Below are 16137 nucleotides of genomic sequence, written 5' to 3'. Positions count from 1 at the left end.
TTTTTTGTGTGTTCATGTCGATTTTTCTCAACCTCGGGTTTTCTTGCTTCAGCCGCAAGTTATCACAAGAAAAGGGAAAAACAACCTTTTATGTAAAAGAGAAACTCCCCAAGTGTTGTTGGTTCTGTCTGATCAACTCATATACCCAAAAAACAAGAATATTATGTCTTGTTTTTCTAAAATTTGTGTATTCTTAAGGTTTACAATTAAATATAGGGTCTAAATGATTTGTGAATCTTCTACTTGTCTTTACAATTTTTTGTTTGCTGGATTTGTTAGCTTTATTTCCCGGCGTGGTTTTAACTTGTTGTGGACCTGTGGTTGTACCTTTTAGCTATAGAAGCAACCAACCAATAGTAATTAGCGGTTCATAAAAACTTTGCCAGAGTTTTGCTTTCCTACCACGTAAAACTTTAGAACAAAATATTATACACACTTTATAAATTTATAAGGGTCATTTAGTTGAATATACAAATCAGGACACTAAATTGGCAAATGATGTTTATTATTTAAGAATTGGCGAACATTGAAAACTGCTAGCGTAAAATTACACATATATCTTCGACTTATTGTGACAAACAAATACTCTTACCTAGTTGCCGGTAATTTTGTCTTCTACTTCCCACACTAACTTTTTTCGTAAAAAAAAAAAGATTCCTGCAAATTGTATCTCGTTCATTCTCTGCAAGTTCCTGCTGCTCCAAAATTAAGAAGAGAACGTAAGTAATCTAGTTTAGGTCATGGGCCAAATCATTTCGGCGAAGGAGAATTTGTTGAAAAAAGTTTTTGTGAGTATGTCCCGGCCTCCTGGGTCTTCTTAGCAGTAAATGATTCACAAATACGAAAATAGAGGATTCACAAAAGGAGAGAGCTAAATCCGTATACTATGCATTTTCCAAAACTATCATTGACACTAAGCCCTAAGTAATAACCTCAGTTAACCCTAATGAAAATGATTTTAAATTCTTATGATTCTTAAAGAATCTGGCGTGTTTGAATTAAATTCTTATGATTCTTATGAAAGCGTAGGGTTAGAGATTTTCCTCAGCCTTTTTTACCGGCTATTCAGGGGCCTGCTTGATATTATCAAAATATGAATAGAGACATGCCCATCGATCTAATAAAATATGTTTTCATGTATATTCACCGCAAATTCCCAATTTATAATGCATCTAGACATCGTAAAACAAATTAACAAAAAAAAATCATGTAAATGTCTATTATGTGTGAATATGTATGTACCTTCAAAATACCAAAATTTAATAAATAACTCAGACGACGTACGCTTTTTAGAGTCTTGAAAAAAGCCATGGTTGTCGCTTTTAAATAATTAGCTTTTACATTAGATAGTTTGTGTTGTCGCTTTTAAATAATTTTCTTATAATTAACCATGGTTTATTGTTGTTTACATTTGATAGTAGGTTTTTGTTGTAATAACCTGTTAGTGAATCTATACAAATCTTAAACTCAGTCTGGATATAATGTTAAATCTTAAATGCTAAAGAATATAGAGAAAATTGTCAAAAATGAACAAAAATTTAGCATAGTTGTTCATTGGATAACTTTTTTGTCCATATTTTCTCCCTTTCACCTTTTTCATTTCTAAAAATTAGTAAAACAAAAAGTTTTATAAATAAAAAATTATAAAAAATAAAAAAAATTTGATAAAGCACCCATATACACAAACTGATATTTTTTGGTTGAAAATTTTGATAAACTAAAATTTTAAATTACATTCTACTAAAACTAGATTTTATCATTCTATGAAAAATGAGTTAGTAGAAATTGAAGTCCAAATTAAACAATTTTATCTATTTTTTAGACCAGATAATTTACTTTTAATTAAACTTCTAAATATGGAAAATACGAATTTTACTAATTATAAAGATAGCTACTATTTGCCGAATTAAATTTCTAGCTTTATGAGATATTCTGAAATTTTTGGAATGTGAAATCTAGACTCTATTCAAACGGCTACATGTGGTAAAATCTGTTTATGAGATTTGTGTTTTTCTACGCAGCGTAAAAAGTGTCTTTAACACATAAAAAATCTGATTTTAAAAAAATATTCTAAAAATATTTGTAATATTCTAACTTCCATAAAATGTGTATAAGTTGATTTTCCTTGTCAAAATTATCAAAAAATTATATATTTTCTTATTCATCAATCCATGATTTTTCTATAGTTTGGATGGAGAAAGTTTGGTGTTTACCTTCGATGTTTAGCGATGTCGGAGAAGACGAAGGGAGAGATTCACTTCTGTGTTCGTCGATAGAATCCCTTGAATCGTATATTCGTCGAGAAACAAATATAGTTCCCCTCTGTATTCGTCGAGAGAAAGACAGAAAAACAAAGTATATAATTACTGGAATTGTTTGTTTTTATTATTTTATTTTTTATCTTTTATTTTAATCCTTTTGGTATAATTACAATTTTCTAAATATTAAAAGAAATTTAAAATTATTATTTTATTTGATTAGTCGAGAATTAATTTTAGAATTATGAAAAAATGTATTATACGGACAATGTCAAATCGGCAATATACCAAAATAACAATCATATTAAAGTTTTGTTCTGTTTTGGCAATTTTTCTAATAATATATCACTGATTAACATAATTTTTTTCTTGAAAGCTAGCATATCTTTTGTTGGGAAGAAAAATTAGCATATCTATTGTTATTTGGCTTTTTGCTTTGGAAAGTTAATCATTAACATGAAAAGCAAGAGAAGCCTAAAACACGCTAAATCTGCTCCATGTGCACCCACATGAAAAAAAAAAAGATCAAAGTTCACAAGCAAAATGATTTTTTTTAGCAAAATGTTCCAAGAGATAATCAACGATAACCTTTTATTTTCACATCATTAAGATTATTTACAACTACGTAACATACAAATTTTAAAACATATGATATAGGCTTTTAAGAATGCTATATTTTGGATAAAATTATCCATATATAACTACGTAAAATAAACTTTGCGTTTATAATAACTCTTTAGAACATAAAATATATTGAACTCATATAGCCTAACTTCAAAAGATTGTACAAACGGTGGATAACATATTTATCATTTTAAAAAAACATTTCACTTCTTACCTTTACAGCATTACCCAACTAAATCAATGAAGACAAAGTCTCTTTATTCTTTCTTTCAACACAAAGATCAATCATCACCAAAGAGACCATTACATCGTATTTGCCATTGTTATGCTACAAGAGCTGAGATAGTATCTACATAGTCCAGAGGTTTTCCGAGCATTACTTTAAATTACGGTTTTAGTTCATATTCAAAATTTAGTCAGACTATTACTAATCCGATCATTACTTTGAATACTATTTAATTTATTGAAACATATATAAATATATCAAATATTTGGATGTGCTAGTAACTAATCGCGACTAGTCTTGTTCTTAATGATATCAGTAGCATTTTTAACTGTATCCACGACTCCAGATACAGATCCTTTAGCCTTTTCAGTGACAGAATCCGTCGTTTCAGTAACCTTTTCCGTCACATCTTTTGTCATCTTACTTACCTAATTAACAAAATCAATGAAATATAAACACAATAATAATCAAACCAAATACATACATACGTACGTCTATATTTAGTTAATCAGAATAGTCAAATAATAAAATGGAGTTGTATACCCGGCCAGACGTAGTGGAAGCGACATCTTGGATATACTCGGTGGTTTCCTTCACTTGCTTCGCTCCGTCCTTCACTGCATCTGCTGCTTCTTTCACATTTTTGCATTGATCTGCCTCTTCTTTTCCCTTTATTTAATTTATCATAACCAAATTCCAATTACAATGTATATTATCCTACAAGGCTACAACATATTACAGTATGAAACTCTCTACACTGTATGCATAGTTAATTTCCAGCAGATCCTGTTAGTATGTAATAATAAGATATCAACATATCATAACTTGTAGTTGAATTGATATGATACTACTGGAATAGAAGTTCTGAAAACCTTCAATTATAAGACAGATTTCAAAATATTATGAATCCAATTTACTTGAAACTTTTAAAAAGGACAAGACTTAGGTTCACCCCCTATGGTGAACCTTTAAATTCACCACACCATTTATGACCAATGAAAATGACATGTAGATGATTAAATAAAACATTATAAATTTATTTTAAAATAGTTAAAAAAGAATAATGCCAATTCTAAACCACAAATCTTAATTTTTAAACCCTAAGTATTAATTTCTAAATCCAAACTCTATACCCTAAACCAAAATCCTATACCCTAAACTCAAATCTTAGACCCTAAACCCAAACCATAAACCCAAATCTTAGACCCTAAACTCAAACCATAAACCTTAAATCTAAATCTAATACCCTAAATCCAAATCCTAGACCCTAAACCCAAACCGTATACCCTAAACCCAAATCCTAGACCTTAAATCCAAACCGTAAACCCTAAAATTTAAATAAATTTTAGGGTTTACGGTTTGGATTTAAGGTCTAGGATTTGGGTTTAGGGTATACGGTTTGGGTTTAGGGTTTACGATTTGGGTTTAGGGTATAGAATTTGGGTTTAGGGTATAAGGTTTGGGTTTAGGGTCTACGTTTTGGGTTTAGGGTACTTGGTTTAGATTTAAGATTTATGGTTTGGGTTTAGGGTTTAGAATTTGGGTTTGGGTTTAGGGTATAGAATTTGGGTTTAGGGTCAGGGTCTAGGATTTGGGTTTAGGGTATAGAATTTTGATTTAGGGTATAGGGTTTGGATTTAGAAATTAATGTTTAGGGTTTAAAAATTAAGATTTGTGGTTTAAAATTGGTATTATTCTTTTTTAACTATTTTAAAATAAATTTAATGTGTTTTATTTAATTATCTACATGTCATTTTCATTGGTCATAAATGGTGTGGTGAATTTAAAAGTTCACCATAGGGGGTGAACCTAAGTCTTGTCCTTTTAAAAATATCTCTGTTTCTAAAATCATCATGACTCTACAAACACCAAGTGAGCAGTAAACTTGTGAAATAAAGTTTTTTTTTTTTGACAAAGGGCATTTGTGAAATAAAGTTTTTGAGAGCAAATATGAAACATCTATTGGTTCTTACTTGTAAGGGCCTTGGTGATGCGGAAACGAATGCCCTACAGAGTGGAAAACTCCTTACCGTTTTTCCACTGTAGATCAGCACTTCGGCCAGTTTTGAAGAGAGCATCAACGAATGCATCGTAACTCTTGTAGTACTCTGAGAATATAGAAAACTTAGAGAGAACAATCGAAACCCTCACAATTCAGAACTTCTGATTTTAATCATAATTAAAACGAAAACTCTAGCTAAAAGCTTTATATATATACACGATCATCATCCCTTCCACCGCGGCCCCAATTCTGATCGTCCCAAAACCTTATTGTTCGGCTATAGACTTGTTCTTCGTTTTTACCTACTTAATGATTTTTTTTGTAATGGACTTAAAATAGAATATGTTCGCTAACGTATATAATTTAATAAGTATATATCTATAAAATCTGTAAATTGTTTTAATTTTTAGCTAATAAATCGCTATAATTTTTGTTTTATTATATGGTTTAGTTTTGGTCTGTTTCAAATTTACACTACAAAAAGAACACGATGAACGAATTAAAATTTAGTTCATGGTCTTATCCCGCTTGCTGTAGTGCCTGAAGAGTGAAGTCACTAGCTAACTACAGTTTACACAACCAAAAATGAACCAACATTTGAAATTAGACCAATCAGTTCTCAATCGTATAGTTGTATAGTCAGACAGTCTTTAATAAGGGGAAAATGTTTTCTTTAAATATGGTCATAGCTAAATTTATGACTTTCAACTGTCACCAACCCTACATTTTGCTATATAAATCCTAGAAAACTCATTGTAAACCTCAACAACACACGAGACAATCACTATAATTTAAATAAAAGAGAGATCGCTGAGAAGAGAAAGAGAGATGTCGAGAGTTTTGTCAGTGGTTGGTGTCTTCCTCGCTCTGTCTGTTGTCCATGCACATGCTCGTCAAATGCCGGGTGTGTTTGATGAGAGCAAGACGACGACACATGACGATACAACTACAACGCTCGTGCATGCAAATGCAGCTAATCAGACACCACCAAAAAGCATTGGCGACAAAAAATGCATCGGAGGAGTAGCAGGAGTCGGCGGATTCGCGGGAGTTGGTGGTTACGCCGGCGTGGGAGGTCTAGGTATGCCACTCATTGGAGGTCTTGGCGGTATTGGTAAATATGGTGGCATAGGCGGTGCAGCTGGAATCGGTGGTTTTCATGGCATAGGCGGTGGTTTAGGCGGTGTAGGAGGTGGGCTAGGCGGCCTTGGTGGAGTAGGCGGTGGAATCGGTAAAGCAGGAGGTATCGGTGGTGTTGGCGGTCTAGGTGGAGCTGGGGGTGGTTTAGGTGGAGTCGGTGGTGGAATTGGCAAAGCAGGTGGTATTGGCGGTGTTGGCGGTCTAGGCGGAACCGGGGGTGGTATAGGTGGAGTCGGTGGTGGTGATGGTATCGGTAAGGCAGCCGGTATTGGTGGTGTTGGTGGCGTCGGCGGTGGACACGGTGTCGTTGGTGGCGGGATACTTCCACATCCTTGATTATTCTTAGGGTGATCACTTGATGTATTTTCTCGTTTGGGTTTTTGTAACGTTTCCTTTGATTTCGGCCATTGTGTTATGTAATGTGTGACTATTGTTTAGTCCTTGATCATAGTTACGGTTCGTACTAGTGTATGAAGTTCTCTGCTCCTTTTTCGTGCATGTCCAAAATTAAGCGTGGAGAAATTATTAGGGTTTCTAATTTACAAAATTTGTTTCAAATTATATACTCCCTCTGTTTTTAAAAGATGCATGTTCTGGAAAAAATATTTGTTTCAAAAAGATGTATTTTTTATGTTTTCTATATAAAAATTGCAATTTTCAATAAAATTAATTGAATTTATTAAAAGACTATTGGTTAAAATGCATTGAAATTTGATATTTTCTAAAAACAATGCATGATTAATGTGTTTTCTTAATATGTGTGAAAACTCCAAAACATACATCTTTAAAAAACAGAGGGAGTATCTAGTAACTATGATCTTAAGTAAACAATTAATTCACTTTTTCACAAACACTCTCCATGGTATAGTAGAATACCATGATAATACAAGTTATCTTTTTTAAAAAAGAAATACAAGTAATCTATTGATTCTAACAATGTCTAGAAATATTTGCTTTTCCGAGATTGTTGAGAGTCTATTTCTATCTGAAAACAATGTATATTAAATGCTTTCAGAACTCTTTATCAATTACATCAAATCCCTCTTTTCGTGCCGCGGTTTGGTGATATCCAGAAGCTATGTGCACGGCCCAGCTGAGACAGAAGTCTTGACCGGGGACGAAACACACCGATTCTGTCCAGCCAGTCCTTACCTAATATCACCTCGTAATTCTTTAGATGGACTACAATTAGATTCGCAGGCATTACCCTGTCTGTGATCAACAATCAGATCATGCTTGACTCTAGTCCACGAAAACTCGAACCATCAGCACTGTCAGTACATGGACAATCCTTAGAAATACCGGAAGGATTCAATTCATCCAAAGATTGTTCCCTTAGTAACGGCGAGCGAACTGGGAAAAGCCCAACTTGAAAATCGGACGTCTTCGGCGTTCGAATTGTAGTCTGGAAAAGCGTCCTCAGCGACGAATATTAATATTTTTGGCCCAGCTTGTCCACTGTCAGTACATGGACAATCCATCACAATCCTTAGAATATATCTAACATTGATTATGCTCTGCATCAAGTATTATATTGCTAGCTTAGTATATCGTATCATATAAAGATGTTATATACAACACTATTTAATATTTTTGGCCCTACGATTTTTACCTTTAATATTTAATTATTTTAAAACAAACTAACAAATTTTTATTTTAATCTAAATTAAACTATTGTATAATATTATATTTGTAACAGTATTTAAATTTAATATAATATTAAGTTTAGACAACACCATAATATATAAACCACGAGTCAGTGGTCGGGTACTCGGGTGGTACATGGCGTTCCAGGATCCCTAAGGGACCTGAGTTCGAATCCGTTACCACTCATATTACCCTGACTTGTGGCCACGCGGATATGGACCATGCTTTTGGCCCATTTGAAAATCCGGAGAGAGGGTCCATCTGTGGGCTGCACCTCCCCTTGGAGATTAGTCTGGCCCTCGGCCCTAGATACCCCCAGATTAAAAAAAAAAAGAAAAAAGAAACACCATAATATATCTTAATGGTTAGAGAAAATTCCTTAAAAATACACAGACTGAATTTCTTTTGCTGAAAAAATACACAAACTTTTTTGGCTTCCCAAAAAATACACAAATTAATTTTGATTGTCCATAAAATACACGAACTTTTGAATTTTGAAGATTTCACACCTCGATTTTAACGGTGTAAACAGTGACTAACAAAATAGTAAGACGCCGTTAGACGCCGTTAACTCTGATTAAAAAGTTCATGTATTTTATGGACAACCAAAATTAATTCTTGTATTTTTCGGGAAACCTAAAAAGTTCGTGTATTTTTTCAGCAAAGTTAATTTAGTATGTGTATTTTTAAGGAATTTTCAAATGGAGTTTGAATATTTCATATACTATTCAGAGGCTAAATATCTGGACCCAATACATATCCAAAATTTTATATTTGTAAACTTTTGGTTTGGTTTTGGACCAAATATTTTCGATCTGAAAGATCCATATCCGGAAAAAAACGGCCTAAACCCGACCCAAAGACCTGAAAAAAACAAATTCTCTATCACATGATACAGATCCGAAATTTTATATTTGTAAAATGTCTAGATATTTTAGCCGGATTCAAAAACTTGAATAGGAACTGACCCAAAAATATTCTGTCCAAAACAAAACCAAAAGTTTACAAATATTTGTTTAGTCCAATTTAGTCGAAATCTATCATATATATCTAAAAATTCACAAACAACTCTAAATTTTACATTGAAAGTTTCATATTAATTAAAAATATTTCTGTTACAAAAACAAAACTAAAAAATATTGCAAAAATAATAACAAAATTGTTAGCAGAAAGATCTTGTCGGATTGAATCTATTCGTGTCGATTTTATTAGGCTCAGGTCTATTCGAATCAGTTTTTTTTTGTTTCAATTCTTTCAAGTGGAAGAGTTTTGGATCCAACAAATACTTGTAAACTTTCGGTTTGGTTTTGGACCGAATATTTTCGGGTCAGTTCCAATCCAAGTTTTTGAATCCGGCTAAAATGTTAAGATTAGGTCTAGATATTTTAGCCGGATTCAAAAACTTGGATCAAAACTGATCCGAAAATATTCGGCCCAAAACCAAACCGAAAGTTTTCAAATATAAAATTTTGGATATGTATTGGGTCCAGATATTTAGCCTCTGAATAGTATATGAAATATCCAAATTCCATTTGAAAATTCCTTAAAAATACACATACTAAATTAACTTTGCTGAAAAAATACACGAACTTTTTAGGCTTCCCAAAAAATATACGAACTAATTTTGGTTGTCCATAAAATACATGAACTTTTTAATCAGAGTTAACGGCGTCTAACGACGTCTTACTATTCTGTTAGTCACTGTTTACACCGTTAAAATCGAGGTATGAAACCTTCAAAATTCAAAAGTTCGTGTATTTTATGGACAATCAAAATTAGTTTGTGTATTTTTTGGGAAGCCAAAAAAGTTTGTGTATTTTTTCAGCAAAAGAAATTTAGTCGGTGTATTTTTAAGGAATTTTCTCTGATGGTTAAATTGCTTTATTTTTCTTACTCATTTCTGATGTATGGTGTGTCTAGTACAAAAAGAAAATATTTAACGTTTTTTTATACACTAAGTTTTGTTGCTTACAAAATGATTAATTTATTCATTTGTCATTGTTGGAAAGTGTATACCATTTATTTGTATTGGCTTTTGATAATATTGCATATGCAATTTTAACCATTGATTAGTTGTTCACGTACTATTGTGCATGTAAATAAAAGGTGAAAAAAAGTTGAAGCGAGTCTTGGGGCTGTCGCATTGAGCGCACCTATGCCAAACCGGCGCTGAAGACAGCAAGTGTAGACAATAATATATGACCTAGTTAGTCGCGTTATGATGAGATAGACAAAAAATTTAAGAAGATTCGATGTGCATGTCAAACACTTGTCGTGCCATTTCATGCATCGTCCTCTCTACAGTATATATCTGTGGCCCGGATTTAAATTTACATCTCATGCAATTTATTACGACGTGTATATAAAACAGTCCCTCCAGGCTCCAGTATTCTTTTTTTTTTCTTTTTGGTTTTTTTAAGCTTTTGGCCAGACTATTTTATATATTAAAATAAAAGTCATATGTGTGTTTTTTGTTAATTTAGACAATCATTTAATTTTATGTATTAAAAGAGAAGTCACAACTCCAATTCATATATGATATTTAAAATTGAACATATTCTTAAAAAGTCATGCTATATTTATAACTTTAATGACATCACCTACCAAATATGTACAAGATCTTATCAAAAAATTTAAATATTTTTTTTTAAATAAAACATTAATTAGTTTCGTGATTAGCATTATAATGTTATTACAAATCTCATATATTAAAACATGACTATTTTTTCATGTGTGATTTTTTTTAATTTGGACAATCCTTTAATTTTTGTTAAATATATTTTATTAAGACTAATAATATATAGAATCTTTTAACTACTTTAATCATAATATCTTTTGATATATTTTCATTTTAAATATAAATATATTTTTAATTTTTTTTAACAAATCTTTTAAAAAAGATCTTAGAAAGATTTTAATTTTTAAACATTATATGTAAATATTTTCACTAATTTCAAAATTAGTTATGAAATATTATTATACTTTAATATATTTTTATAAAATTAAAATACAAATTTAATCTTATTTGATCTATTGTATAATCACAATCAATCATTATAAGCAAAAATTATTATATCGAACTAAATATGATAAACTATATTAAATTGTTAAATTTTTATATTTTATTTTTTAAATATTTATGTTCAATATATAATACGTTGGTAAAACGGGTTAAAATTATTAAACTATATAATACATGTAAAAAATTAACATGTATTTCATTAAATCTATAATATAAGATATTTTAATAATGATATCTTTTCATTTTAAATAAAAATATTTATTTTAACAAATATGTTGAAAAATATTTTAACAATATCTTAATTTTCAAAAAAAATTATGTAAATATTTCAACTAATTTTGTAATTAGCAATGAACTATTATCATACATTAATATATATTCAGTTATCATTTATAAAATGAAAAATAAAAATTTTATCTTATTTTGTCAATTTTATAATAATAATTCATGCTAAAATAAAATTATTATATTGAATTAAATATGATAAAATTATATTAAGTTAATTAATTTATAAATTTTATTTTCATAGATATAAATAATTATGCTATAATACAATAACATAATGACTTAACATTCACAAACTATATAATACATGTATAAAAACTGATATATCTTAGACTTGTATATATAATAGTATATTATCTAAAATAAATAAACGTAAAAAAGTATTGGTAATAGAAAATTCAGTTTTGAAGATAGGCAGATCAAAATGAGCATATATTTAATAAAAATAATTTTAAATATGTTGTTTAATGGATATATTAATCTATTCTTTAAATAAACACAAATACAATAAGATAATAAGTATATAATAAGAAACGACAAATACATGTGATAGTTTTGACCAATTGATTAATTATAACATGTAAATTATAAAATTATTGTATTTGAGATACATATATAAATATTTAGAAATATGATTAATGTTAAAAAGTATACCGCTAAAATAAATATATATTTATATAAAACTGAAAATAAACATCTGCGCAGTTGTACGGATCAAAATCTAGCTGTTGTTAATTTTGTAACACCGTTGACTTTTAAACTAAGCTAATCAAATTTAAGAAAATGAGCTGCAGTGCCGTCTTAAAATCTTTTTACCTTAGGCGAAATATAAAATAAAGATTCTTTTGTAAATAAATTTATTTACCTTTTAGATTAAAGCAGAAAAATCGTGGTATTCAAAGAAAAATTGAAAATAAGTTTGTGTGTGTAAATTAGATTTTATTAATGGAAAATTGAGAATGGTGGCAAGTAATTTTTTTTGTTTTTTTGTATTTAAATTAGGTTTAATTAATCATTTTAATATAATTTCATTAATTAATTGATAATTTAACAAACAAAAATAATTTTTAATTAGTAAAATTAGTAAAAGAACAATAAAAAAGTTGGACCAATAGCAATTGTCCATGTTGCCCTGATGAGCTGTTATATTATGAAGTCAATACTTTGTTTTTTTTTTTTTTTTGAATGAATTTTAAATTTATTCAAAAAAGCCTTGCTACATCTTGTGTAAACCAGTTTAAACCTTTAAACAACAATCAAATAAGAGACTACTTATTCAACTACTTCTTGTTTGAAACCAATAGCTTAAAATATCTTCCATGCCCTTCCTCCTCTTCATTTTAACAAGACTAAGCTTGTTTCTGACTCCTTTATCCGTGAGCTTTATGATTGTTGTCACAGGCAACACACTCTCTCCATGCCTAACTCTGTTTCTCTCCCTCCAAATGCCATAGACAGCTGCGTGAAAAGCATATCTAAGGCAGAACAATAGCTTCTTTTCATGACCACCCTTTGAAACTATCTGCACAATCAAAGCCCAATCTTCTGAATATGCATTACCAAGCATGCCTTTCACTAGTGACTTCCAAAGCTGAGCAGAGTATACACATTTAAAGAACAAATGGTCGCGAGATTCAGCATCCAATTTGCATAGAACACAGGTTGTATCCACTCCCCTATCCCACACAGAGATTCTATCCATAGTGGATAATCTATTCTGCATAGCCAACCACACTATGAAAGCAAATCTCGGAGTCGCCATAGGAAACCAGACACCTCGCGTCCACACTTGCTGTATACTAGTTGGTCTTAAGTTGAGCCAAGTCTCCTTGGTAGTGAATTTTGGTTTGTATCCCGACTTCCCTCTCCAAAGACACATATCCTCTTTGTCACTACTCAACTTGTCACTGATAGCAGTTAAATTTCTCTCCACCTCTTGTAGAACTGCAGAGCGATAAGATCTTCTTCGTCTCACACTGCAGACTGCTTCTTCCAGTGTAGCTTCTTTCCTTATCCCCAACTGTAATGTTCCTCTTTCACCCAGGATATCATAGATTATCCCCATATCAGACCAAGTATCATACCAAAATGATATGTGTCTGCCATTACCAATTTCCTTCCTGCAGAAATCCTTAGCAATATCTCTCAGCTTTAGCATCTTCCTCCACATCCAAGAACCAGATTGAGTGTGGTTCTTTATCTCCCAAAAACTTCTCTTCTTCAATAGATAACTCCGAATCCACTTCCCCCACAGCGAATCACCCGTTAACATTCTCCAAATAAGTTACTTTGTTTTTTATGTCTTCTTTGGACGACAAGTTTCACGAAACTCGTCACGACTCACGAATCGGATCTAGCCTCACTAAATGCACTGATTGATTCGCTTGCTCATTTGATAAGTGATACTCCGCATGTTTTATAATAAATGTTATTTTAGTTTTTTTGTTACACAAAAAATCATTTTATAATTTTAACAAAAATTATATTTACTTTCAGTTGAAAATTGATTGTAAACTGCATTGACTTTATAATAATTTTATTTATCTCAAATTTTATTTATCTCAAATATTATTATTCAGAAATGTATAATTAATAATAATTTACATATATTTCCGTCAATCTCTTAATTTATGTGAAAATATCAAAGTAATACTTATTCAGAAACATATTATTACTAGTTCTTTACTACATTCCTAGCGAAACATAGGATTGTAACAATTCCAATGTGGAGTTTTTCCTCTGGTATCTGAACAAAAAGTAATATAAAGAAAAATTTTTAAAAAAAAAAACAGGAAAGAAAAGCAGAAATATCTCAAACATGAAACAATCACTTTTTGGACATTGCTGAAATATTTAAGTTTTCAGAGAGAACTTTTAGAGCATCATTAGAACTTCTTTAGCAGAGGGCCTCATGAGTTTAATATTAATAATTTTATTGTGTAATTAAAATTAAAACAAATAATATGTAGAACCATTCATAAAATAATATATGGCATATGAATCTCTTAACAATCTTAATGGTTAGAATCTGGAGCGGTTTCTAAACAAAATAATATTTTAATTATTTTAGTTAATGTGATAAGTACTAAGAGATTTTTTTTTTTTGAACACTCTAAATTTCATTAGATTGGTTTGGTTTGGTTAAACCGGGTTCAATACAAAGCAATTAAGGGCTTGCTTAGCCAGACCATCTTCAAAAACCAAAGAGCTTCGATGGCTGAAGCGAAAAGAAACAGAGACAAAAGAAGATGAAAGGAGATGGATGTCTGAGATGATTCCGTGAAGATCAGAGAAGGATGCTTTTCCTGCGATTGCTGCTACCATATAACGAAAGAAGATAGAAGTACTAAGAGATTTAGATAACTATAATATACTTTGTATCTATCTCCTTATGTTTAGGAGATCTCGTGTGTATATAAGAGGTCTATTGGCTATACAGATCAATAACAAAAACTATTACTTCTATCTTCTTTCGTTATATGGTATCAGAACCTCAAGATTCTTTGACCTAATTTTTTTTCTTTCTTCCATGTTTCTCACGCAAACATGGCGGAGACTACATCCACTTTATCTTCTTCGTCGACTCCGGCGATTACTACCTCGTCAACTCCGGCGATTACTTCAGAAACTCCGGTTTCTTCTCCTTACTACCTCCATCCGTCTGATAACCCTGGAACTCTTATTACCTCTGTTTTGCTTCACGGTGACAACTATACAGAATGGGCCACTGAATTATCTAACTCCATTCAAGCAAAACGGAAGTTTGGATTTCTCAATGGATCGATACCCAAACCAACTGATGAACCTGACCTCTCGCGTTGGCTTGCAACCAACTCTATGCTCGTTTGTTGGATCCGAACTTCCATTGATCCTAAAATACGGTCAACTGTAACCTTCGTTCCTGACGCTCAGAAACTATGGGAAACCTTGCAGCGTCGTTTCTCTGTTAGCAACGGTGTTCGTATTCATCAGCTACGTGACGCGATTGGGGTGTGTCAACAGAATGGCTAGACTGTCATAGACTACTACGGACGACTTACTAAGCTATGGGACGAGCTTGGCAATCTTAACACAAAACGTTCCTGTACGTGTGAAGCAGCTTAGACATTGAGAAAGAACGAGAAGAGATTCGAGTTGATAAGTACTAAGAGATTTAGATAACTCCTATTATAGTGTTGATAAAGATATACTTTGTATCTATCTCCTTATGTTTAGGAGATCTCGTGTATATATAAGAGGCCTATTGGCTATACAGATCAATAACACAAACTATTACTTCTATCTTCTTTCGTTATATTAGTTTTCTAAAATCAAATGATTTTTGTGTGAGTAACACATATCCTTTACAGTATAAAACCGGTTCTAAAACATTGTTAGGTAAGAACTTTTGAGTTATTCTCTTTGTTGATTTGTTAATTTTCATTTATGTTAAATGTTAAGAACTTCATTTAGAAACTCCGTTAGTGTTGCTCCCTCTCCGACTAAACGCTTCTTCCCTTTTTACATTCTCTCCCATGCTTTATTATTTTTTATTATTTAAATATGAGAGATTTCGAGAGGTACCCTTTTACTACAGGTGTTCTTAGAGCATCTGCATCGACAGGATTTTTAAAAGTCCTCAATTTTTAATTTTTTTTTTTTTTTTTTTGTTTTCTGATTTTTAAAGAAAAAAAAAGTTAAAAAGTGAAGCAAACACCTGAGGAAAAGTGTGGGACGCTTCTTATGTAAGGACAAAATGAAGACAGTTTGAACATTTATTCGTGGGATCCACGCCGAATCACCTAAGGACGAAATGTGAGACGTGCCGATAATCATGGTCTTATAAACCCCATTTAGAACACTTCTAAAAAAATATATTAATGGAGTTTTTATCATTAAATAAAATGATAAATAAATAAAATTGAGGAGAAAAACCAAAAGTTACTAAACCCCC

At 31.2% G+C, this 16137-nt stretch overlaps 3 protein-coding genes across 3 annotated transcripts; 1 reads left to right on the top strand and 2 right to left on the bottom strand.

Moving 5' to 3' along the window:
* Window positions 1–3262: 3262 nt before the first annotated feature.
* On the bottom strand, window positions 3263–5410 carry LOC108859785 (uncharacterized). The gene is made up of 3 exons (XM_018633695.2): window positions 5082–5410; window positions 3652–3777; window positions 3263–3536 (listed from the first exon to the last, which is right to left on the bottom strand). The coding sequence occupies exons 1-3, from the start codon at window positions 5196–5198 to the stop codon at window positions 3390–3392; spliced, it is 390 nt and encodes a 129-aa protein (XP_018489197.1). The 5' UTR covers window positions 5199–5410; the 3' UTR covers window positions 3263–3389.
* A 416-nt stretch (window positions 5411–5826) lies between these two features.
* Window positions 5827–6736, top strand: LOC108859784 (glycine-rich protein 23-like). The gene has a single exon (XM_018633693.2). The coding sequence runs from the start codon at window positions 5939–5941 to the stop codon at window positions 6584–6586; it is 648 nt and encodes a 215-aa protein (XP_018489195.1). The 5' UTR covers window positions 5827–5938; the 3' UTR covers window positions 6587–6736.
* A 5744-nt stretch (window positions 6737–12480) lies between these two features.
* On the bottom strand, window positions 12481–13476 carry LOC108858493 (uncharacterized). Its single transcript, XM_018632408.1, has one exon. The coding sequence runs from the start codon at window positions 13474–13476 to the stop codon at window positions 12481–12483; it is 996 nt and encodes a 331-aa protein (XP_018487910.1).
* Window positions 13477–16137: the final 2661 nt, after the last annotated feature.

Source organism: Raphanus sativus, chromosome 5 (assembly GCF_000801105.2).
Source record: "Raphanus sativus cultivar WK10039 chromosome 5, ASM80110v3, whole genome shotgun sequence".
NCBI classification, from domain to species: domain Eukaryota; kingdom Viridiplantae; phylum Streptophyta; class Magnoliopsida; order Brassicales; family Brassicaceae; genus Raphanus; species Raphanus sativus.
The sequence above is the reverse complement of the archived record's forward strand: the minus strand, read 5'-3'. Positions and strand labels throughout refer to the sequence as shown.

Coding starts and splice junctions, on each gene's coding strand:
- LOC108858493 (XM_018632408.1), bottom strand. CDS start 13,476: ATGTTAACGGGTGATTCGCTGTGGGGGAAGTGGATTCGGAGTTATCTA.
- LOC108859784 (XM_018633693.2), top strand. CDS start 5,939: ATGTCGAGAGTTTTGTCAGTGGTTGGTGTCTTCCTCGCTCTGTCTGTT.
- LOC108859785 (XM_018633695.2), bottom strand. CDS start 5,198: ATGCATTCGTTGATGCTCTCTTCAAAACTGGCCGAAGTGCTGATCTAC. Junction 3,778..5,081: donor CATCACCAAGGCCCTTACAA/GTAAGAACCAAT, acceptor AATTAAATAAAG/GGAAAAGAAGAGGCAGATCA. Junction 3,537..3,651: donor CTTCCACTACGTCTGGCCGG/GTATACAACTCC, acceptor TTTGTTAATTAG/GTAAGTAAGATGACAAAAGA.